Source organism: Euprymna scolopes, chromosome 33 (assembly GCF_053919585.1).
Source record: "Euprymna scolopes isolate OS-2025 chromosome 33, ASM5391958v1, whole genome shotgun sequence".
Lineage (NCBI taxonomy): Eukaryota > Metazoa > Mollusca > Cephalopoda > Sepiida > Sepiolidae > Euprymna > Euprymna scolopes.
Window position 1 is genome coordinate 19,187,095 of NC_136514.1, and position 24,969 is coordinate 19,212,063.

A 24,969-nucleotide genomic window follows, 5' to 3' on the forward strand; every position below is an offset into this window, starting at 1 on the left:
CTCGCTTTAGTCGGCATTACTGGAGTCCGGCAACAACAAGAAGTTCAGGTCGACTGGAAACGGAGACAGACTGGTATTCTTACGGAATTTTCCTTCTCCTAAACTAGTTGCACAACTAAGGCTTGAGAGTCTAGTCTACCCTACTTATTTAATTTATAGTTGGGAGTAGCTATGGAATGATACCTTTTCGCAACACTATTACTGAAAATGTTGCAGTAGACTAAACAAAACTTTAGCACACAGAATTTGCAGTCTGAACCTGTAGCCACTGCATCAACTCTCATTTATATATATATATATATATATATATATATATATATATATATATATATATATATATATATATATATATATATAACACATCAGTAATTATATATATATATATATATATATATAACACATCAGTAATTATATATATATAAAACATCAGTAATTATATATATATATATATATATATAACACATCAGTAATTATATATATATAAAACATCAGTAATTATATATATATATATATATATATATATATAACACATCAGTAATTATATATATATAAAACATCAGTAATTATATATATATATATATATATATATATATAACACATCAGTAATTATATATATATAACACATCAGTAATTATATATATATATAACACATCAGTAATTATATATATATATATATAACACATCAGTAATTATATATACATATGTATATAACACATTTGTAATTATATGTACACATATACATATATAGATAACACATTTGTAATTATGCATATATATAAATATATAGATAACACATTAGTAATTATAGATACACACACATAAATACAAACAATGCATTAGTAATTATATATACATACACAAACATATACAACACCTTAGTAATTAGTAATGCATAAACATATAATTATAGATAATTATTTTTATATTATATATAATTATTTTAACACAGTAATTATCTAATATACATAAACATGTATAGTTAACACATTAGTAATTACATATACACACTCACACACATATATAAGCATAAACATATAATTATAGATAATTATTTTTATATTATATATAATTATTTTAACACAGTAATTATCTAATATACATAAACATGTATAGTTAACACATTAGTAATTACATATACACACACACACACACACATATATATAAGCATAAATATATATAGATAACACATAATTATACACACACATACGTCGATATAAATTTATATAGATAGCACTGTAGCAGCAATTATATATATACAACCCAAGATCAAAGTGTAGTATCTGTTTTTCAGATGCGGCACTTCCATTTCTCGTTCTCTTTCTCTTTCAGTGGAGGAGAAATCTTTCACGACTGAGACAATTTTTATTTTTGTACCTTTTCTCCACGTTAAAAAACGACCCTGGTGTCTAACGCTGTCCCGTGGGGAGGCATTGTAAATAGGTACAACCAACCTCATAGATGTAATTATTGTGTTGTTATCTACGATACTTATAATGTCTTATACTTGAGTAATGTTTTATACAAAGAATCGCCTAACTTTAATATGTCCCCGCCTTAGACACCAAGCACCATTGGAATACACTCCATACTTATATAACTGTTAATAATATATAACGTACTTTATATCTTTCTGATTTAAAAAAAAAAAAAAAAAGTTAACAATTTTTATATTTCCAAATCATGAACTTTATCTTTCTCTTCTGCGTTCATCGCACTGGATTTTTTCCCCCAATCGGATTTGTTTGATTGCCAAAATTATACTTCTGAACGATGAGTCGCTCCATCTGTCGCCAGAGCTCTGTAGAGATTTCAGAGACAGCGCCTGTTATTCCCAAATGTTAAACCATTGGATACTGACCAGGTTCAACGTCGCTTAACTTTGGTGATCCAACAGAGACTTGCGTGTTAACAGGATTATCACTGTCTAAACACAAACACAAACACACACACACACACACACACACACACACACACACACACACACACACACTCACTCACTCACTCACTCACTCACTCACTCACTCACTCTCTCTCTCTCTCTCTCTCTCACACACACACACACATAAGTTATATAATTTATATAAACATAAAAAAAACAATGCAAATTAATCTACGTTTCGACGATGTTAATTGTCTCGTCAGAGGTTAATTTCACTTATAAAATCTCTATATATGCATTGAGTACTTAAAAAAAAAGTATTGCTTACATTTGAACATATTTAGTTATATGTGTGTGTGTGAGTGTGTGGTCCCTCGACCAGTAATAATTATCACTTCCTGCATTGATGGTTGCGAAAGCATGAGCCACTAGTGTCTGTAGGTATAAAAATAATATATATATATATATATATATATATATATATATATATATATATATATATATATATATATAAAATATATATATATATATATATATGATCAGATTTCTCAAATAAATAATATATATATATATATGATCAGATTTCTCAAATAAATAATGCTTATATCTACATCTTCAATTATTGATATCAAAGGAATTGTTGCAATATAAAAAAGAGAAATTTCATGGTTCAACATATTTTGATGCGATAAAAAAAAAAAAAAATGGTGCAATGATAATTATATCTTTTCATGGACAAGTATTTGTATTTCAATAAACTTGACTTGCCCACAATAGCAATCGCTTGAAACTTTCAACAGATTATCAGTCACGGAATATATTGAGAGAGGGGGTAGAAATTGACAAAATTAAAAGTTCAAACAAACAAAAAAAAAAAAAAAAAGAAAGAAAGAAAGAAAAATGTGTGATTGGTTTGGAAATCAGAATGAGATGTCAACAATATCCAGCCGAAAAAAAAGGTAATTTATTTACTTATTTATTTATTTTTATATTTCATTGAAAATTGGTCGGAAAGGTTTTACAATCAAGTTTTTTTTTTATATGTATTCAATTCTTTGATATATAGTAGCTTTGATAAAGTGCTCAATATTTTCATATAGTAATAGACTAAATTACCCCACTAACAATTATGGAATAATTAGAATAGTTTATATATATATATATATATATATATATATATATATATATATATATATATATATATATATATATATATATATATATATACTTCATTTACTCACATAAAATGAATATACGAAAGTATAAATTTATGCGTAAACTAAGTATTTACTTCAAAAGTGCTCAATACGTAGGTAGATCTAGTTAGTAAGTTATAAAATATATATGGCGATTAATTAAGCTACACTGAATATTCCGCGTTTCATCCACTCTAGGACTCTTCAGGCTTATGCGCATAAGCCTGAAGAGTCCTAAAGTGGATGAAACGTGGAATATTCAGTATAGCTTAATCGCCATATATATTTTATAACTTACTATATATATATATATATAAAGGCTGCCTTTAGTCTTGCCGACCTATGGATACCCACTGTAAGGATGTCTGCGCGTGAAATTTTTTGTGGCAAGAGTTGCGCAATCTCCAACCCCACCTCTCCTGAGTCGACATTGTTGAATACCAGTGGCAAGTAGAGGTTCAGGACGACTGGAAACAATGCCGAGATAAGCGGACAAGACAAGAACCAGTGTGTCAACGCGATTATATATAATATATATATATATATATATATATATATATATATATAAACAAAAAAGGAATAAATTATAAAATGAACAACATTTTGAAATTCGGAATATAGACTTTTGTCGTTTTCTGTTTTTTATATATATATATATATATATATATATATATATATATATATATATATTAATGAAAACAATTTACAATAAATTGAGGTTTCACTTAATGCCTTAACTAGCTAATTCTAGCATTGCTACAAATATAATTTGCTGGTTTTTTTATGTCCTCTGATGAGAAGAATAGCATTCTTTGAAACTCCGTGGAATAAGGACTTTGTAAATTGTTTTTTGGAGTATTCAGTTCAACAATAAATTTGGATTGTAAAGTTCAACTTACAGTTTTAATTTTCTTTCTCTTATATATATATATATATATATATATATATATATATATATATATATATATATATATATATATAATCTTGCTCTTCTTTCATTGAGCATTCTTAATAACCTCGTTAAATTCATTAGCTATTATTCTTGAATACCTATAATCTGGTATGTTTGTAAATAAACAAGCAGTTCAAGCACTGTAAAAGCGGTGGGCGAATGTTTATTTAAATGGACATTTGTTGAGGTCTTGTGAGCACCAATCCCATGGGCTGGTGGGTAGGACTCCCGACTATCAACGCAATGGTTGTAAGTTCAATTCCTGGCTATGGAAAGGTGCTAGTCTATCTGCACTGATGAGTTGTGATACAACGAAATAGTACTGTATGTTGATGACTGCACACACACACACACACACACACATATATATATATATATATATATATATATATATATATATATATATATATATATATATGTATATATAGGTTAGAAAAGCATTTCATCCAAGGCATGAACTTTGTTAAACAAAATGTTTTTACTATAGGCTTTAAAAATAAAGGTACAAGATTCAATTTGAAATTTATTTATCTTCAAAGTGCACTTTTATAAATTTTACAAAGTAAGGTATAAAAATTTAATTTGAATTGAATCAAAAAATTACCTTGGATTTATTTTATGTAATGTACATTTTGTTGCACTTTAAAAAAAAAATCATTGAAAATTTTATATCTATATCATGAAAGATATGTTTTTAAATTGCAACAAAATGTACATTACATAAAATAAATCCAAGGTAATTTTTTGATTCAATAGTAAAAAAAACTGAAAAACATTAATTTTCCTCTCACAAATTGGCCAGCTAACTACGTTATCTTTTTTGTGATCTCTTGGTCTTACCGGATTCCAGGTCAAGAATTCGTCTAGTCTCGTGGAGTATCCAGCTCAGTGCTGTTCATATAGGCAACATCACTTGAAGAAGGTTTATCATTCCTTGTATAAACCAGTGTGGTGTAGCCATAATGAGGATATCTTATTTGGGTTTCGAATACTTTTGTTTTTAATATTTGGTAAGGGTTTACTTGTAGTTGAAAGTATCCTCACGTTGTTCGGACAAACCCCTGTACAGAGAGACCTTAGACATTCGGAGGATAGTGTTTAGTAAGCATTCAAGTTCTCTCTAGTAGGCATTCAAATTTTCTCCAGTAGGCATATGGTGTGTATGTGTAAACAAAGAAAATACATATATAGCACTATAATTTTTCTAGTGAAGTACCTTTTTGTTATTCAAGTTCTTTCCAATGTCTAACAGGCATTCAAGTTCTCTCCAATGCCTAGAAGGCATTCAAGTTCTCTCCTGTGGAGACATAAATGAATGTGTCCTTTCAAAGATTTGCCGTCTTCATGGTAGGAAGTTGTGGAATTTTTTTTTTTTTTTTTTTTTTTTACGATTTGATTTTAGCATCTTGTCTGAGTAGTCCAGAAACTTGTATCACTCCACCAATCTATTTTTCATTGGCTCACATTTAAAGCCAATTTACCTATGTAATATTATTCTTCCACAAAAGTAAAGTACATTTAATCACAAAGCAAATACAGTAAAATACAGTAAGTCACTGTTACAGATTTTGTAAGATACCAGTACCTGCGTTTCAAATCGAATAGTAATTTCCAAATGACAAACTCCTAATTTATAGGTTGATTATAAAATAACTCCCTATTATTAAGTGCTTGTGATTTATTGCTGAAATATCATTTCTTACAAGAAATAAATATAACAAAGAAAGTGTAAATTGCATGAGGTTTTATTTAAAATTCATTATGGATACTACCATTCGGCACCAGCTTTTCAAGATGCCTGGGAACCGTATCAACTGATTTCACAAGGAACTGTTTTCCTTTTTTTTCACTAATGAGTTAACACTTATCCATTTGAAGTTTAGAGTTAAGAAGGTGGATAGATTAGCAGATGAACAGTGATGAATATTATGAAGGGATTTAAAATCTCTGTATATCTCCAAATATACGGCATAATAACGTTGATACACCGGTTCTCATCAGATCACCGAAGTTAAGCAACGTTGAGCCTGGTCATTACTATAATTGGTGACTAGTTTGGGAATTCCAGGCGCTGTATGTAAGGGGATGTATGTTGGAGGATTGAAAATTCAAATTTATTTAAAGATATGAAAAACGTGTTTCTGAATTTTCGAGAAGATGATTGACAATTTCTATTATCTAAATATTAATTTACTTGTCCGGTGTCACAAAAAAACATCATCATCCCAAACATTAATCAATGAGAAATGAATTACCTCCGTTTATAGTCGCTCTTAATCAGTTAAAAATCATTAAAACCATTTCCTCTTCAAAATATTTTTAAACAAAAGAAAACATGGCTGTCCGTTTACATTTTCGAATTGGCTATTTTATTTTACAATTTTTTTAAAAAGTCATGTTTAGAGGAGGTTGTAAGTTTTTTTTTTATCATAGTTTCTTTTTAAAATTAAAAAAAAATGTGCAAGTGAATTGACATCTGTTCCGTTATAACTTATGTTAAAAATTATTCAGAAAAAAAATGTTGTGTGTTGAATTTTCATTGAAAAAAATGTAAATTTTTTAAATTAATTCATTTTAGCTTTAAAAGATTAAAAAGAATTTACTAAAAACATTGTTTTAAATTTGTCGTTATTTTATCCTATTTTTTTTTTATTCATTTTATTTAGAATGCAGTTTAAAATTTTTCAACTACTGTGGAATTTCGACGAGTTCTGCTAGTTTAGATTATTTGGACTACTGTTCTTATCTTCAGTGTTATTCGACCGATGTAACCTGCGATTTTCTTCAGATGTATCCTTTCAAACTTGGGAATTTTTCTGTCGAACAGAGCTGAGGAAAATGACATCAGGGCTAGGGTGCTTTTACCTTTTTCACCAGCATTTTAAGCTAGTTTTCTAAATTTAGTTAAAAACAAAAATTATTTTTGATAAAAAAACAAAAATAAAATTTAGTTAAAAACATGAAAATTTAATTTGAAAACAAAAAGTTAAATTTAATTAAAAATAAAACTTAAATTTGATTTAAAAAAAAAAAAAAAGAAAACTAACAAGAAACCTCCTTTCCTCCAACCATCTTCAGGTGTCTTGTCGAACTTGGGAATCTTGCTGTCAAACAGAACTGGGAAAAATGGGCATCAGAGCTTGGGTGCTGTTCCCTTTTTCACCAACATTTCAGTTAGCTTTCTAATTTTGGTTAAAAAAAAAAACAAAAAATAAATTTCATTTCAAATCAAATTTAAAGAAACAAAAATTAAAATTGATAAAAAAAAACAAAAAAAAAGCAACTCCTTCTTATCTTACTATTGTTTAATTCTTTGAAAATTGTTTTATTTTATTTTTATTTATTTATTTATTTTGTTTTTGCAGATGTGAGAAGTGGGCCCGTGATCGCCATCGGCAACAGCAGCAGCGAGGTCACCCTCCAAGGATGGGTGCCGATGAAAGTAAAAGTGGCAGATACGGCCTGATGGGGGCCAATGCTGTCGTCAGTAATATGCGCCACATGGCTGAACAGGCTCGCTCCTGGACTCTGCTGCACCAGTGTTCGATTGAACAGTGGAAGTCCGGACATGCAGGTAAGCAATAATAAAAGTCGTCACACCTGACAGTATTCCGTGTTTCTATAAAGCCACCATTCGCCTTTATATAGAATACTAGACTAACTGTGACCCGTTGGGTCAGTATATGTTAAGGCTAGCTATCGAATAGTGAGTATATTAATTATGGCAAAAATATATGCGCTTGTGAGTACAACGATGGTCACCACTTTAAACATAAATAATTACATTGCTTAATATCCAGAAACTACTTATTTATGGAAAATTTAAATGCGATATTCGTTTTCAGCATACCTGAAAACCTTTAGCAGTCGTCATTTTAAATGAAAATGTTAAGGTGGAAACCAACTAAAAATTTGCCAAAACTTCTATTTTCATATTTGTTTTAAAAAAGTTACACTATATACAGTGTTAGTCATCCGAACCTTAAAATTTGTCTGACGTTATTTCCACTGAATGAATTTGTAAATAAAGAAGTGCGACTCTTAACGAAAGCACTTATCACAAGTCAACGGATTTGTTTTTGTAATGTTAAATGTTTGCGTTTGTTTTAGCGACTCAACTTATAGCATGAAAAAATGAATTTAAAAAGTTTTACGCTGTCAAAAAAATGAAAATGGAAGAAAAGCTTGTTTTTTTGGGGTTTTTTTTAGTAAAAAGAATCGTACTAAAAATTTTTGTTGCATTTCTTGGCAAATCTCGGATTGCATTCGAATTATTGTTTCTTTTAAATAAAAAAATAATTGTTTGAAAACGATTCCAACTTGCAATGAAAGTTTATAACAGGTAAAAGTGAAATACCATCTAAAAACCAAGTTTTAAAATACCATCTAAAAACCAAGTTTTAAAATACCATCTAAAAACCAAGTTTTAAAATACCATCTAAAAACCAAGTTTTAAAATACCATCTAAAAACCAAGTTTTAAAATACCATCTCAAAATCAAGTTTTAAAATACCATCTCAAAATCAAGTTTTAAAATACCATCTAAAAACCAAGTTTTAAAATACCATCTAAAAACCAAGTTTTAAAATACCATCTAAAAACCAAGTTTTAAAATACCATCTCAAAATCAAGTTTTAAAATACCATCTCAAAATCAAGTTTTAAAATACCATCTAAAAATCAAGTTTTAAAATACCATCTAAAAATCAAGTTTTAAAAGGCTCTGGACCACTTTTACCTAATGTTATAAGCTTGACGGTTTTCTTTTAACTGTTTGATAATGATTCCAACTGGCAATGAAAAATACAAATAAAATTCATAAAATGGCGACGGGAAAAAAAAAGGTGAAAGGGATTTAGTTTTGTTTTTATTTGCATATTTTAAACGCGAAAAAATTGGGTGATTAAAAAAAAATGCTTTCATGGCTTTGTTTTCATTTAATTACGCCTGTGCAGAATTTTTCAAACCGGATGTGCGGTTTAAATGCCCAAGCAAGCAAGCTGATCTGAGTTTCATAATTACATAAATTATTGTTGCCACATTTGGGATGGTGCACAAAACCACTGATCTATCCCTATTAAACAAAGTCCAAAAACAAGTCTCTAACTTGATACGTTCACACTGTTTGCAAAGTTCTAGCTCCATCGCTGCAGTATTGAATCTCTGTGATAGCTTTACTAGTGCTTCCACTGGATGTGCTCCAACAAACTTACTACTTTGAATTGGAAGCCATGTTTAATTTCAGAAGATTTTCCGGTGGGTAGCTGATCTGTATAAGTCCTAGAGGTGAAAAAGAGTTTTATATGGGTAGCTAATTTGTATGTCTTGAATATGAAAAGGAGTTTTTGGTGGTTAGCTGATCTGTAGAAATCCTGGAGATGAAAAAGAGTTTTCGGTGGGTAGCTGATCTGTAAAAGTCTTGAACTTTAAAAGTTTGCAGACAGACAGGAAAGATCTCTCTCTTGAGAACATGAAAAATTATGTGCAGGAATTCTAAAAGATCTAATATTTTTATGGAGCTATTCCAGTTTCTAATTGGTTGCTAGCAGAACTTGGCTCCATTTGATTGGTCAGTTCCTATCACCAGTGTCTATAAGTAGAACTTTCCAATTTTCTTTAATCATAACTCCCTATTATATAAAGCATATTGCAGCAGTTGTATCCCACCTCAACGTAAATACTCCTTGCTCGACTTGCAGCAAAATTCCACTCCCCCCTTCACCGTAAAGGTTCGCCAGATACCGGAAAACATCTTAATCTATTAGCTTCTTTCCTTTGAATCACTTGGATTTTTGCCTTTGGAATTCCTTCCCTGCTCCCCGTTTTCGACTTTACCAACATGCAGAAATCTAAATGTAATGTGAAAAAAACATTTTGTGGCACAACTCTCCATCCAGGACGCTGCGCATAAGTCACAGTAGCCCTTTATGTATTATTTGCGATATGCCTTGTTTGAAATGGATAAAAAGTGAAAAGATGATAACGTATGTACCAGCGAAGGTACAAGAGGAACCCATGGAAATTCCACAGTTATATCCTTGTAAGAATTTGTCACATAGTTTCACTCTGACCCCACAATATACCTTCGTTCACCATGAAACATACTTATTTAAGTGCTGTGGTCAATGTAGTTTCAAAATATATCCGCTCATGGAAGCCTCTCTCATAACTGCTGTAAGAGTTTTTGACATTTTTTTTTTATGGAAATCGCTCCAGACAAGACATGAGGCCACTTTATGTAAGGAACTAAAAAGAATGTGTTTGATTCTAGATCTTTCACATAGCAGAGTTTTCGCTAACAATAACAAACTCTGGAGCAATGTGCTTACCACTGCATTTAGATTCCTACCATCTAATTTATAATGTCTAAGAAAAATGCAATTTTACCCAATTTTCTATCAAAATTACTTTCAACTGTAAATAACTTTCTTCTCAATGATTTTTCATAATTTTTGGATATATTACTATTTTCAGCATGACAATTAAGTACGTAATATTGTTTTTGCTTAAGACAACATATTTTTAAAAAATTAATCTGTCGACTGTATCTTAACAAGCGCTGCATATTGATCAATGATCTTAACCCTTAGAGTGCTAAAATGCAAGAACTTTTTTCAATCGCTCCAGACAAGGCATGAGACCATTTAATGTAAGAAGCTAAAAAGAATGTGTTTGACACTATATCTTTCACATAGCAGGCTTTTCTCCAACAATAATGAACTCTGAAACAATGTTCTCACTCCTGAGACATTGTTTCATGGTATACTTTTCTCTAACAACACTGTCTCTTATTCTATAGTCATCTGGCACAAAGTGTCGGATATGATCAGTATCGGCTTCCATTGGACTGCTCCAAAATGAAATTGTCTATCTTCAATGGTGAGCACTGGTGGCTATTGATGTTTTTAGATAGTTATTTGCATTTGGTTATTCTCAGGTACTATCGATCATGACCAGTATCGAGCCTCATTGGACTGCTTTGAAATGAAATGATCTGTCTTTAATATTAGTGCACTGTCATCCTTTGTATAGTACTGTCATCAAGTGGCTACCACTGTTGGACACTGGTGGTCATGACGAGGATTGACAGTGATTTGCAGTTGATGACTGTCACTATTGGATAGTGGCAGGTTTTGGCAGGCAATCTTGTTACTGTAACAGAGCGCATATGTTGTATAGCCGTGGTCATATTGGGAGACATATATCGAGTACATATATACGATGGTGATGAAGGAGAGATGATCTCTTCTTTTGACACAGGAAGGGACAGTCATTACTTAAGATGGAGAGGGGAACACATTGCTTGGATGGGGATTATACAAAGTTCATTAATAACAATGAGTGTGAATAAAGTTCATATAAGATGATTACACATTACCTTTAATTTGGTAGAATGATGACACAAAGATGGCAGTTACAAAAATATGATGATGTTCTTTTATTCCATTTGACTGGTGAAAATGATGATGACATCCAGGAATTCAAAGTCGTTTCTACATATTTAATGTTCTAACCCTTCGCTTCTAAAGGGGGACCCTCCTCATGTCAACTCTGTCCGGTTGACTGCGCTGACTTCGATCTGGACTTGACTGCCCCTGATCTTCGTCTCCGTCTCTGTCTGACTTCGACTCTAGCTCCTATATTGAGAATTCATTTTTGCCATGACGTCATATGTGTGTCTGTAAACGTGATCGACCCACGTGGTGTAAACATACGTGGTTCGGCACATGTTTGCAAACCATTTCTGCAGACAAAGAATTCTCACTAACCTATTTTTCGACCTAACTTATTTTTCAATATGATTTTAAATTGCTATTGTTCGTTCTTCTCTAGCTGACCTTATTTTAATTCAGTTTTCATAAAAAGAATTGAACAATTAAATTCCTTTTACAAACAAACATATCTAAAGTTAATCAAGAACCTAGATTCCAGTAAAACAACTGGCCCTGATGGCATCCCAATTATAGTGTTAAAAAAGCTTCAACCAGAACTTGCTCCCATACTTACGAAACTATTTAAGCGCTACCTTAAGGAGAAGTGCTTTCCGACTTCCTGGAAGACCTCATCAGTTTGCCCTGTATTTAAGAATTCAGGTGATAAGTCATCTCCCTCTCAGTACAGACCAATAAGTCTCCTGTGATTTATGAGTAAGTTGCTGGAATTCATATTAAATAGAGAAATAGTCAACCACCTCAGCAGGAATAACCTTCTTAGTGACACACAATATGGTTTCCGCTCTGCAAGATCTACCGTAGATGTGCTGACGGTTATATCCCACAGGATTAGTGAATCTCTTGACAAAGGCTTCCTTTCTAGGGCAATTGCTCTTGACATATCAAAGGCCTTCGACAAGGTATGACATAAGGGTCTACTTCACAAGATTTCCAGCTACGGTATAACTGGAAATTTTTTCTCAATCATTAAATCATTTCTCTCCGATAGGCTCATAAGAGTAGTGGTAGATGGACAAAAATTGGAGGCCTGCAATATAAATGCTGGAGTCCCTCAGGAGTCAATCCTGGGCCCAACTCTCTTCCTGATCTACATCAATGACCTCCCTAAACACATACTTAAATCATTCGTTGACATCTATGCTGATGACACGACCATCTACGGCAACACATCAAAGGCTGTAAATGACAAAGCTCTCTCTGATTCTCTCTCCTCTGATCTCGAGCGCGTGGTTCAGTGGGGGAAGATGTGGCTGGTTACCTTTAATGCATCCAAAACCAAACTCCTATCCTTACATCATCAACGCTCTGATCCCCATCTGGCATCAATTGTGATGGATGGCTCTCGTCTGGGGGAGGCCCCATGTTTTGACAAGCTTCTGGGTTTGACCTTTACTCCTGCTCTGAAATGGAACACGTACATCAAGTCTGTTGCCAAGGTCGCTAGAAAGATGGTGGGATCCTTCTACCGCTCCAGAAAATATCTCACTACTGATGCAATTCTCTATCTATATAAAAGCCAAGTACGTCCAAGGATGGAATACTGTTGCCATATCTGGGCAGGAGCTGCTAAAAACAGCCTATCCTGCCTTGACAGAGTACAAAATAGACTTTGTGGTGTAGTGGGGAATGCCCTTTTCTCTTCCCTGCAACCTCTCTCCCACAGAAGAGACGTTGCGAGCCTGTCTTTGTCTTATCGTTATTTCCATGGCAGGGGCTCGTCTGAACTCCAATCTCTGGTCCCCACTCGCCAATCTTTCACGAAAAACACCCGTCTAGCTGAATCCACTGTGAAAAATTTCCCCCACTCTATATCTGTGCCTAAATCAAAATGCGGATTCCATGAACAAAGCTTCTTTCTTAGAACTGCACGCCTGTGGAACTCTGTTCCGTCTGCCTGCTTCCCACCGGACTACAACTTGGATGTCTTCAAGTCCAACGTTAACAAATTCCCAATGAACCGCCCCCTTAAGTAAACACTTCATCAAATCTCCACACTAACATAATGTACTTGCAATAACCCTTATCCCTGAGTGGCTTCCGGGCCTTGATAAGTGGTGATCACTGTGTAAAAAAAAAAAAAAAAAAAACTATTTCATGTGAAACTGAACAATGCGAAATTCCATTTCTAAACCTTGCTTACAAGGTTCAAATCTCGGTCTATCCTTATCTCATTTTCACTTATCTAATGTTTTTCTTACAAGAAAAGGGGAACCTTTTCTTGTGACACATGAAAATATCAGCAGCAGGAGCAGTGTTTGCACGCATATGCAAATTGGCAAGTGTACTTGGACTTGCATCTAAAGAAAAAGAAGTCGTGGTCGGAAAGAAAAAGGTTGACACTGAAGGAGACGAACGTGTAAAGTGAAGGTGAGAATGGGACGGTTGTGGCCAGCGTGAGGTCAGAAGAAAGAGAAACACAAGCCATGTTAGATGGACATGTGGCAGCGAAAAACTTTTTAAGTGGTGTTGAGACAAAAAAGTAACAGTAATGCTTTTGTTTGTCCATTTGTTCCTGCAACATTACCTTATGAGTCAATTACTGCTGTTTTAGGTGGTAACCAATGATTACTTGTGGGCATTGGTTGGTTGCTTGGTTGTTTTTGTTTTACGGCATATCAACCTTTTTCAGGTTATTTATTGCCGAATCTAGTTATTTTGAGGAACGATTTTTAATGGAGTATATTTTTTTTTAAGTTGGATTCTATTTAACCCATAGTTGGGAACCTAACAGGTACTACCACTCCGGGTCAGAGTGGACCTGGGAGCAATGGCAATTAAAGGGTGGCTCCACACTCCCCAAAGCCCGCAAGGTGGGGACTCACCATCGGATATAGTTTTCGGTCATATCCAGGACCTTGTGGGCATTGGGGTTTACCCACACACACTGGCGGACAATGTTTTGCTGCAAGCCTGACCAAAGCAAGGAGCACCCTATTGTCCATTCTGGATTTGATTGTGTTGGTGGCGATATGTGTTTGTACATTTGTACATATGCAGAATACAGACTGTGCATAATAGTTACAGAAAAATGCTAAGTTTATTTTTCTGTTGGGTCAGCTTTACGGAAAAAGAGCTACTTGTACAGTCATTTGAACAGGAATATTCTGTATGACCGGAACTGTAAACAAATTGGTATCATTGTATGAAGTCGTTCGGTGAAAATACAAAGTAGGATTAAATCATGTAGTGTGTAAAAGAAAGCTTTCGTGTGACTAATGATGACGATGGCCCGCAACCGCTGATGGACTTTAAATGTAAACCAATCAGCAATGTTGTATGGAATTGTTAGGTGAAAAATACTGAATAGGATTGAAGCACTCGATGTGTAAAGAAAAGCTTTTGCATGTTTGAAGCATGAAAGTGAACTTGTTATATTACCTACTATCAATACTACAAATGAAACTAGATTTAATGTGTATGCTTCCTCTTTCGTTTAAGACATAAACATTTTGGAAATTTGTGTGTGAGTATATGGAGAGAGGGAGGAAGTTGAAAAATCTTGTTGGACCCATTTTCTCTAAAAGTGATAAGGAGTCAGAGTTGGAGAGAATTTATCTCAGTATTCATATATACGAGATACCTTCAATAAGTTTCCAGACTTTTTTTGTACGAGCATTTAAAATTGCCGTAGACTCTTGAAAATTCACTATGTTATTGCTATACATCTTATGAGATGACTGACCAATTTTTATGATTTCAGATTCAAATGAACAGCTACAACCGGAATTGGAATACACCCTACTAACACCTGCTTGTCACAGCGGGTGAATTTCAAAAATTCAATCTGGACGTGAGAACACTTTAGAAAAACGATATGCAATAAAATTCTGTTTTAAACTTGGGAAAAATGCCACAGAACGTATGGAATGCTTCAGACTGCTTTTGGACCATCTTGCGTGAATCAAGCATCAGTATTTGAGTGGTATAAGAGATTCAAGCAAGGCAGGGAGTCTGTGAGGGATGATGAGAGATGTAGAAGGAATAAGGAAGTCAGAATACCAGAGTTGATTGGCCAAATAAAGAATTGCATACATAAGGACTGTCGTATGTCTATAGAGACAATAAGTGTACAGTTTGATATCAGTGTGGGAACTGTACATACAATTATCCATGAGGAACTGAAGATGCAGAAGATTTGACTGAATTTTGTTCCAAGGGTGCTCCATCCTTGTCACAAACTATTTGACCAAGATGGATATCAAGACATTTTTTCACTCTCCCACTTGACTCCTCTTTGTCCAGACCTTGCTCTCTGTGACTTTTGGTTATTTCCTAAGTTTAAGGAAAACTTTAGAGGTTGTGATTATGAGACAATTGAGAAGATGCATGCAACTCTACAGACAAACAGGTTTGTACGAATTATTTTAAGCATTTGATTACAAAAGAGACACCTTATTTTGCCTTTGGCAGCTTTTTAGACCACAAAAATAAAAATCGATTCAGTCTATAAGGATCTGTCTTTCACTGACTGAGGACAAAAAAAGATAAAGTATAATATTAAAACAGATACTACACTTTTCTTTTAGCCAAAGAATTTGTTTAAAAAAATATTATTATAGTGCTGAGAATATTGTTATTATTGCAAGAACTGTAAGTAATTAATAAAAGAAAGAAATCCCGGGTAACGCCGACAGGTAAAACTAGCTACACAAAAAACAAACAAAAAACTGGGTGGCCTTATTGATGTTGATTGTGTAATAAAAATATCAAGTTCATGGTTGAATTCCACTCGTCAAGTTTGTTGACCTTAAAACCCGCAACCTCAATTCCTAATCAATGTATTAACTACCTTAATCCATTCAAGTGACAGATTTACGCATTATTTCATTTTTAAATGACTGACAATCTGTGAATGAGTCAAAACCTACATCGAATGGCGGAAATAGTCTCGACTTGACCATAAAATGACTTCTCTTTGCTTAACATTCAGAATCTGGAAGTGCAAAAGAGCGAATGCATGTTGGGACAAAAATATTTATACATACTGACCACATGTGATGGGCGTGTTTTGCTGTTAGTTAACAGAAGATTATTAGTGGCGTTTTAGCACTCTAGGGGCTAAGATCTTGGAGTGATAGAGATTAGTATTCAAAATGGTGTGGTTAGAGAAAACCATGGCACACAATAACGTTTGGGGTCGGCAGTTAGCAAGAAGGAACACATGGTTTCACACAGAACATGGTCAAAATAGAAGATGAAGACGAATAGAAAAAGAAAACCACGGTACACAACAGTATTTGAGGTCGGCTGTTATCGAGAGGGAGCACATGGTTTTACACAGAACCTAGACATGTAAAAGAATAAGTCCATGCCAGAACAAGAATATTTATGCGTGTTGACCACATGTGATTGACATAAAAGACAAGTGAAATAAAAGATTTTTAGTTGCATTTCAGATCACTGAGCGATAGAGATCAGTATTCAAAAACAGTGTTAGAGAAAAGTATACCATATAACAAAGTGCCAGTGGTGATCACATTATCTCAAAATTCAGTATTGAAAACCGTGTTGTTGAAGAAAAGTCTACAACGTCAATTGTGTTTTTAGTGACATCGTTGCATGTCTGTAGGTATGGAACTGTGAGAGACATAATGAGTCAGAACCTGAATTGACTTAACTAACATGCAGAACAAGGAAATGCAAAAGAACAAGTTCATGGTAGAACAAAAGTATTTATTCATATCAACCACATGTGACTGACATGCTTTGTCATCCATAAAAGACAAGCCTAATAAAAGATTACTAGTGGGAGCCTAATTAAAGATTAATGGTGGGACATGTGGAAGCCTAATAAAAGATTACTGGTGGGACTTGTAAAAACCTAATAAAAGATTACTAGTGGGACATGTGGAAGCCTAATTAAAGATTACTAGTGGGGCCTGTGGAAGCCTAATAAAAGATTACTAGGGGGACCCGTGGAAGCCTAATAAAAGATTACTAGGGGGGCCCGTGGAAGCCTAATAAAAGATTACTAGTGGGACCTGTGGAAGCCTAATAAAAGATTACTAGGGGGACCCGTGGAAGCCTAATAAAAGATTACTAGTGGGACCTGTGGAAGCCTAATAAAAGATTACTAGTGGGACCTGTCGAAGCCTAATAAAAGATTACTAGTGGGACATGTGGAAGCCTAATAAAAGATTACTAGTGGGACCTGTGGAAGCCTAATAAAAGATTACTAGTGGGACCTGTGGAAGCCTAATAAAAGATTACTAGTGGGACCTGTGGAAGTCTAATAAAAGATTACTAATGGGACATGTGTAAGCCTAATAAAAGATTACTAAGGGGCCTGTGGAAGCCTAATAAAAGATTACTAGTGGGACCTGTGGAAGCCTAATAAAAGATTACTAAGGGGCCTGTGGAAGCCTAATAAAAGATTACTAGTGGGGCCCCGTGGAAGTCTAATAAAAGATTACTAGTGGGACCTGTGGAAGCCTAATAAAAGATTACTAAGGGGCCTGTGGAAGCCTAATAAAAGATTACTAGTGGGGCCCCGTGGAAGTCTAATAAAAGATTACTAGTGGGACCTGTGGAAGCCTAATAAAAGATTACTAAGGGGCCTGTGGAAGCCTAATAAAAGATTACTAGTGGGGCCCCGTGGAAGTCTAATAAAAGATTACTAGTGGGACCTGTGGAAGCCTAATAAAAGATTACTAAGGGGCCTGTGGAAGCCTAATAAAAGATTACTAGTGGGACCTGTGGAAGCCTAATAAAAGATTACTAGTGGGACATGTGGAAGCCTAATAAAAGATTACTAGGGGACCTGTGGAAGTCTAATAAAAGATTACTAGTGGGACCTGTGGAAGCCTAATAAAAGATTACTAGGGGGCCTGTGGAAGCCTAATAAAAGATTACTAGTGGGACATGTGGAAGCCTAGTAAAAGATTACTAGGGAGACCTAAATTCCACAACAGACTCTTTCATATGTAATATATTGATGTTGGCATTCTGTGGATGTTCAGTGTAAATGAAGATGCCCTGATATTATTGTAGCTCTTTTGTTAAAACTGCAAAAGTAATTATCTAAACTAGAAGGGACGCCCGACATAGCTCAATCGTTAAATACGCTTAAATATGATATTTTAATACATGCAGATTCTGTATGTATTATTATTGAGTCAATTTTCTATCGATTCTTATATATTATAAAGTTATGATTTTAAAAATAAAAAAATATGTCCATGTGACTTGGATGGATCAGCTTGAATTCAAACCAAAACTTATGAAAAAAAAAAAAAAAAAAAATATATATATATATATATATATATATATATATATATAAGTTGAGTTCCTTTAGCTATAATCGAAAATGAAACTAAAATTCATGAAGAATTCTTGGTAAAATTATTCATAAAAAAAATAGATGACTTAAGTGCCATCGAAACTGAAACCAAAATTTATGAAGAATTCTTGGTAAAATTATGTAGTACAAGAAATGGAAAGTCATAATAATTAAATGACAGTCACTCGGAAGAAAAAAGATGTAAGTGTAACAGAAAATAACACACACACACACTATCGTATTAATATATAGATTAGTTGCATTTTAGCACTCTAGGGGTTAAAATCATTGAGTGACAGAGAGCAATATTCAAAACAGTGTTGTTAGAGAAAAGTAGTAAATGTTAAAGATGTCGGCCAGAGAAGAGAAAAAAATATTTATAGACTACAAACGAGTTGTTTCCATTTAAAATCCAGTTACTATTATTCATGTAAAATTGAGAAAATAACGCTTTGGTTTTAGATAAACACAGCATCAGGTAAAATTTGGTTACAATTTTGTTTTGCTTCCACTTATTCACATAATGTTGATACATTTCAAGCATGCTTTTCTCAATTTTACATGCATAATACTAACTGGATTTTAAATTGAAATGGTTCTTTATTTAGTAATTATATAACAAAAGCAACAAGATCAACAGTTTGTAGCCTATGCAGAATTTATTTTGTTGTGTTCTTCTCTGGTCGTGATTTTTAACATTTACCGAGAAAAATGTACCACATAACAAAGTCCCAGTACAGAAAATGGTGTTGTTGAAAGATAGATTACTATGTGATAAAGATCTAGTGTCAAACATGTTGTTGCATTGAATACAGTGTCACCAGAGAAAAGTATACCACATAATAAAGTTCCAGTGGCAAACACGTTGTTTCTATTGCCAGACTATTTTTCCCGCTTTTTTTTTTTCCATTCCTCCATGATCGTACACACAATGATGAGGCTGCATATGAATGATTTGGGAGACAAATGGATGGAGGATGATGCAATTCATCTCTCTGTTTTATATTTGACTAGCGACGGGTACCCGGCGTTGTCCGGGTGTTTGGGGGGGTTAAAAAAAAATAAGTAAGTATGAGGATCGAACCAGAACAGTTGACGCAAAGTTGTAAATTAAAGTGTGAAAAAAAAAAGTGCGATGTTAACCATTGCCCCACCGCGAGATGCTAACGGAAACACGTTTGAATTTATTTAATTAGTTGGATTTAGCAGGTGCCCATTTTAATGAGTTAATGAAGTCAAGTTTGACTGCGGGATAGTATTCATTTACTGCTGAACGCTTTTTTCCCCGCCCCCCAAGATGTTATAGGAAAAAGACTAACCCACATGCGGCGAGCGACAAATATTGAATATTTATCTTCCCGAAATCGACCAAATTAAATAGACAGGCGAGCTTTGTTGTTAACTGTGAGATATTACGATTTATATGTGATATAAAAAGTTTTAAAAAGTTGTGAACCGACCGACCGCTTCTCTGAAAGAAGCCTTTTGTAGACACACAGAAAAAGCGAACACACATAGATACATACATACATTTTTGCTTTTATATTTATAAACAACAATGAAATGTTTTGAGATGAGGAATTGTTTTGTTTTTCTGTTAATCATACGTATTCATCCTGATCTGAAATGGAACACGTACATCAAATCTGTTGCCAGGGACGCTGGGAAAATGGTGGGATCCTTCTACCGCTCCAGAAAATATCTCACTACTAATGCAATTCTCTATCTGTATAAAAGCCAAGTATGTCCAAGGATGGAGTACTGCTGTCACATCTGGGCAGGAGCTGCCAAAAACAGCCTATCCTGCCTTGACAGAGTACAAAATAGACTTCGTGGCTTCGTGGGGGATGCCCTTTTCTCTTCCCTGCAACAGAAGAGACGTTGCGAGCCTGTCTTTGTTTTATCGTTATTTCCATGGCAGGTGCTCGTCTAAGCTCCAATCCCTCTTCCCCCTTCGCCAATCTTTCATGAGAAACACCCGTCTGGCTGAAACTACTGTCAATAATTTTCCCCACTCTTTATCTGTGCCTAAATCCAAACGTAGATTCCATGAGCAAAGCTTCTTTCTTAAAACTGCACGCTAGTGGAACTCTCTGCCGCTTGCCTGTTTCCCACTTGACTACAACTTGGACGTCTTCAAGTCCAACATAAACAAACTCCTGACAAACCGCCCCCTTAAGTAAGACACTCTATCAAAACCCCCAATACTAATGATTACTACAATACTATCTCATTGATTACTGTACACGCAATAACCCTTATCCCTGAGTGGCCTTCGGGCCTTGATAAATGGTGACCCCCATGTAAAAAAAAAAAAAAAAAAAAAAAGAACAGCAGAGGATGTGAGGAGATATGATTCTGGCATTTAACATCATCATCAGAAATTCAAATCTACTTTTCAAAGAGTTTTTCATCCCAGAACCAAATTGCGATCTGTATACGATGCCAAAAAAATATGTACCATAAACATTTTCATCTCGAGAGGAGAAAGTCAGCATTCTTTGTCTGTGTTCCTGCTCTGTGGCGCATCCTATTGGAGCAGATCACGACAATGCCTAGCATATTCAGATTTAAAGGCGCCTTGGATTAGTGATGGGACGATTCTAATATTTTTCCTGATTCCAATACAATTACCGATTCCGATGCCAATTCTTTATAGATTTCTAAATATTTAACTATAAAGTTGTTATTTTTTCCCTGATTACCGTAAAAAAAAAAAACATGTTAAATGTGCAGATATTTTCTCAAACATAAAAACACACTTGTAGAAATCTAATGGAAGGCTTTGTTTTAAACAAAATCAAATAAAAAAAGATAATTAAAGGAATCATTTTTGGCATCGAAAAATAGGCACAAATTTTTCTGATACTGATTCCGATATCCAAAAAAGTTCCGATGTTTTTCGATTCTCGATTCCGATTAAATAAATATTCAGATGATACATAGGTATACACGTCTTCGGTCTCTCTTTAAATAGTTTAACGCATTTCTTTAAATAGTTTAACGCATTTCTTTAAATAGTTTAACGCATCTCTTTAAATAGTTTAACGCGTTTCTCGGTCTATCATGAAAAATCAATCCACAAACCTCTTTACAATAAAATTACTGTTGCAAATGGAACTAGGACCAACTGCCACGGATCAATTCAGACAGGACTGAGTTTATTTACTTCCTTCCCAAGAAGTTAGACACATGGTCAGGTGAGGTTTTGAAAAGCTAGTGCACTCTGATCTACATAAAATGCCTGAGTTGCCCCACCAGCATTTCTCGATAGGGGTACTTCAGGTGATTAGTAATAAACCAACTCTCTCTTAAAGGGAGAAGGTAAAGCCTGGGACTAATCAGACTCAAGCCATAAATCATTTTGTAGAAAACTCAGCATTGCAAATTAATGTTTACCGATGTGGCAGAAGAGAGCATCTAATAAAAAATTGTCCAGGGAAAAAATGTTGGAGACAAGGGATTGGTGCCGGCCTCCTCCCCTAGCCTCCATTAACTACTATGGCACAAGCAGTACTCAAAGTGAAAGTGGATGGACAATGACATAGGGAACTGTCGGACACCAAGTCCTCTCAAAACTTGGTAAGCTAAGATGTATGTCAAAATTGGCACCCACGAAATACCAAAGTTGTAACTGCAGACAACAGTCTGATAGGTAGGTTTTGAGAAGCCAATACACTTCGGTCTACATAAAATGCCTGAGCTGCCCCATCAGAATTTTTCGGTAGAGGTGTTTCAAGTGATTAGTAATAAACCATCTCCTTTTCAAAGGAAGAAGATAAAACCTGGAACTAACTGAGACTTAAACCATAAATCATTTTTTTAAAAAAACTAAATGTTGCAAATGAATAGAGGATCAACTGGAGTTCATTTGTTACAGGTTTCAAAACTGCTGAAGTTATCATACATTGTACTTCGTCAGATGATGAAAAAGCTTTGACAAGTCTGAGAAGGATGTTGTAGTTTGCTTGAAGCATTGTATGTAGTGTGAAAGAAGTTATGAGTTAGCATAACAAAAAAAATAATGACAATCCTCACTGAAAAGTTGCATACATTTCTTCTTTTTTTTAATTCATTTCTCCTCTGAAGAAGAGATACTACTCTTCAAAATCAACACTATCTTGCACGACACATTATGTTGGCAAATAAACGTAATATAATTGAAAATTATTAAAAATTCCTTCTAATATTTTCATTATTCTTTTATATACTAACTCATGTCCACAAACCGCATTGATATAGCCTTCAAGCACAACTCCTTTCACATTGACTAATTTATTGGTTGCATAATGTCATAAGGTCATTAATCATCAAGGCCACTTGAGGGTTAGGGTAAATGAGTTTGTCAGGCAGTTGGTGAGACTAGACAGAAATTTATTATTTATGAAGAGTTTGACATTTGGATTTGTGTAACATTATCCGGGAACCAACACATTGTAGCCTCAGTCGCAAAGCAGACAAAGAATAGAAAAGAACTTCAACTCGCTTTTTTTTTTCTACAACAACATTTATTTCCTCATTCTCATTACCTCTGTGGCGTCCCTCACATGATCGACTTCTCAAACGTGCTCTCTCTCATTTTTATAGTCGTCTTTTTCCTTGCTGTGATGTCATTTCACTCACAGCTCGGTATTTGCATGTAGCCATCCACGCTATGTTACATTTGTTGACATTGGACTTGAAAAGAGCAGTCTTGTGTTCCAGATTAATATTTCTTACTTAACAGATTAATAGTTCTTGGAAAGAAACTTTGTTCATGGAAGTTTGGTTTAGTTTTCGATAATCAGGTCACTCGAACATTAGGATCAATGTTTGACAGGTGGATGGTGAATCATGGCTTTATTTTTTTTTTTTTTTTACTAGTATTTGTTATGATTTTTTTTTTACAAAAATAAAACAATATTCCCATTAAACTTTTTTATACTTAGGGACCTTATGCCAGTAATTAAAGATTTTTTTAATGGAAATCGCTCCAGACAAGGCATGAAGCCAGTTGATGTAAGACTCTAAAAAAGTTGTTTTTTTAATTAAAAAATACTACTCCAAGATTAAAAACTTGCCAAGATGTTAGATGGAATAGATTCTGACCCAGAAAGCAGCAGTTGTTCCCTCTTTGTCAGAAACATCGCTCATGGAATGTGAGAACTAAAGGACCAAACAAGGGAAGCAAAAGTTACATGGCTGCTGAAAGTAAACCCAAATTAAATTATAACGTGGAGTCAAGTTAATAAAAAAACCTTTGAGACTTGAACCAGAAATAAATGTATATGTTAACTAGTATGAATTTTGCAAGGGTCACATGAAGTACATATCAGGATAATCTGGCAGCAAACTAAAATAGACCAACCTGCAGCTAGCGTGATTGAAATGAGGGTCAAAGGTTATCTCTAGCTAGAAATGTAGGTGACGAATGATATGACATAGAGATTACATCACGTGTTCAGGGCAAAGTACAGTGTTTCTAGCAGTCAGGAAGCAAGAGAGACGACATGCATTTGTAAAATGTAAAGAAAATCTAAGTGGATATTGTTTTGAGACTCTGCCCGTGTGTCGACCATTTTAAGGCTAAGTAAAAAAAAATAATTTATGCAGTCTCTCCCTCAAAGAAATAAACTCTTTGAATAAAACCTTTAAAATCCCAGCAAATCTCCACTGTGTTTCCATGCATGAAAGGATTTGTCTTGAGTTAAACAGAAACTCACAACCACAGGAAGATCAATGGCCATGCGTTGAAAAGCAACGATCAGAGAATGAGGATCAGCGACCGTGCATGTATGTAAAAAAGATTTTGTTTTGTTGATCACTCACTGGTGATAACGCACATGTTGATGTTGATGTTGTAATAAGAATGTCAAGTTTATGGTTGAATTCCATTTGTTATATTTGTTGATATTAAAACCCGCAACCTCAGATTCCTAATCAATATATTAACTGCCTTAATCCATTCAAGTGACAGATTTACGCATTATTTCATTTTTAAATGACTAACAATCTGTGGATGAGTCAAAACCTGCATCAAATGGCGGAAATAGTCTCGAATTGACCATAAAATGACTTCTCTTTGCTTAACATGCAGAATCTGGAAGTGCAAAAGAATGAGTGCATGTTGAAACAAAAATATTTATACATACTCACCACATGTGATGGAAGTGTTTTGCTGTCAGTAAAAGACAAGCTTAATAGATTATTAGTGGCGTTTTAGCACTCTAG

At 34.1% G+C, this 24,969-nt stretch overlaps 2 protein-coding genes and 1 pseudogene across 7 annotated transcripts in view; 2 read left to right on the top strand and 1 right to left on the bottom strand.

The window, feature by feature from the left end:
• The window catches only part of LOC145258161 (uncharacterized), a 463,400-nt gene that overhangs the window by 368,238 nt on the left and 70,193 nt on the right, over window positions 1-24,969 (top strand). For 5 of the 6 annotated variants that reach the window (XM_080115963.1, XM_080115964.1, XM_080115965.1 and 2 more), the window contains one exon: window positions 7,393-7,601. In XM_080115963.1, coding sequence (XP_079972089.1) covers window positions 7,393-7,601 — 209 coding nt within the window. Of the gene's footprint in view, window positions 1-2,439; window positions 2,839-7,392; window positions 7,602-24,969 lie in introns of those variants that run through there. The other variant, XM_080115962.1, reaches the window with a different exon arrangement.
• LOC145258414 (5S ribosomal RNA) lies at window positions 5,989-6,107 on the top strand (annotated as a pseudogene).
• Window positions 7,067-24,969, bottom strand: part of LOC145258162 (glutamate-rich protein 2-like) — a 124,037-nt gene continuing 106,134 nt past the window's right edge. Inside the window, exon 5 of the mRNA XM_080115969.1 lies at window positions 7,067-7,209. Within this exon, the coding sequence (XP_079972095.1) occupies window positions 7,202-7,209 (8 nt within the window). The 3' untranslated portion in view covers window positions 7,067-7,201. The remainder of the gene's footprint in view (window positions 7,210-24,969) is intronic.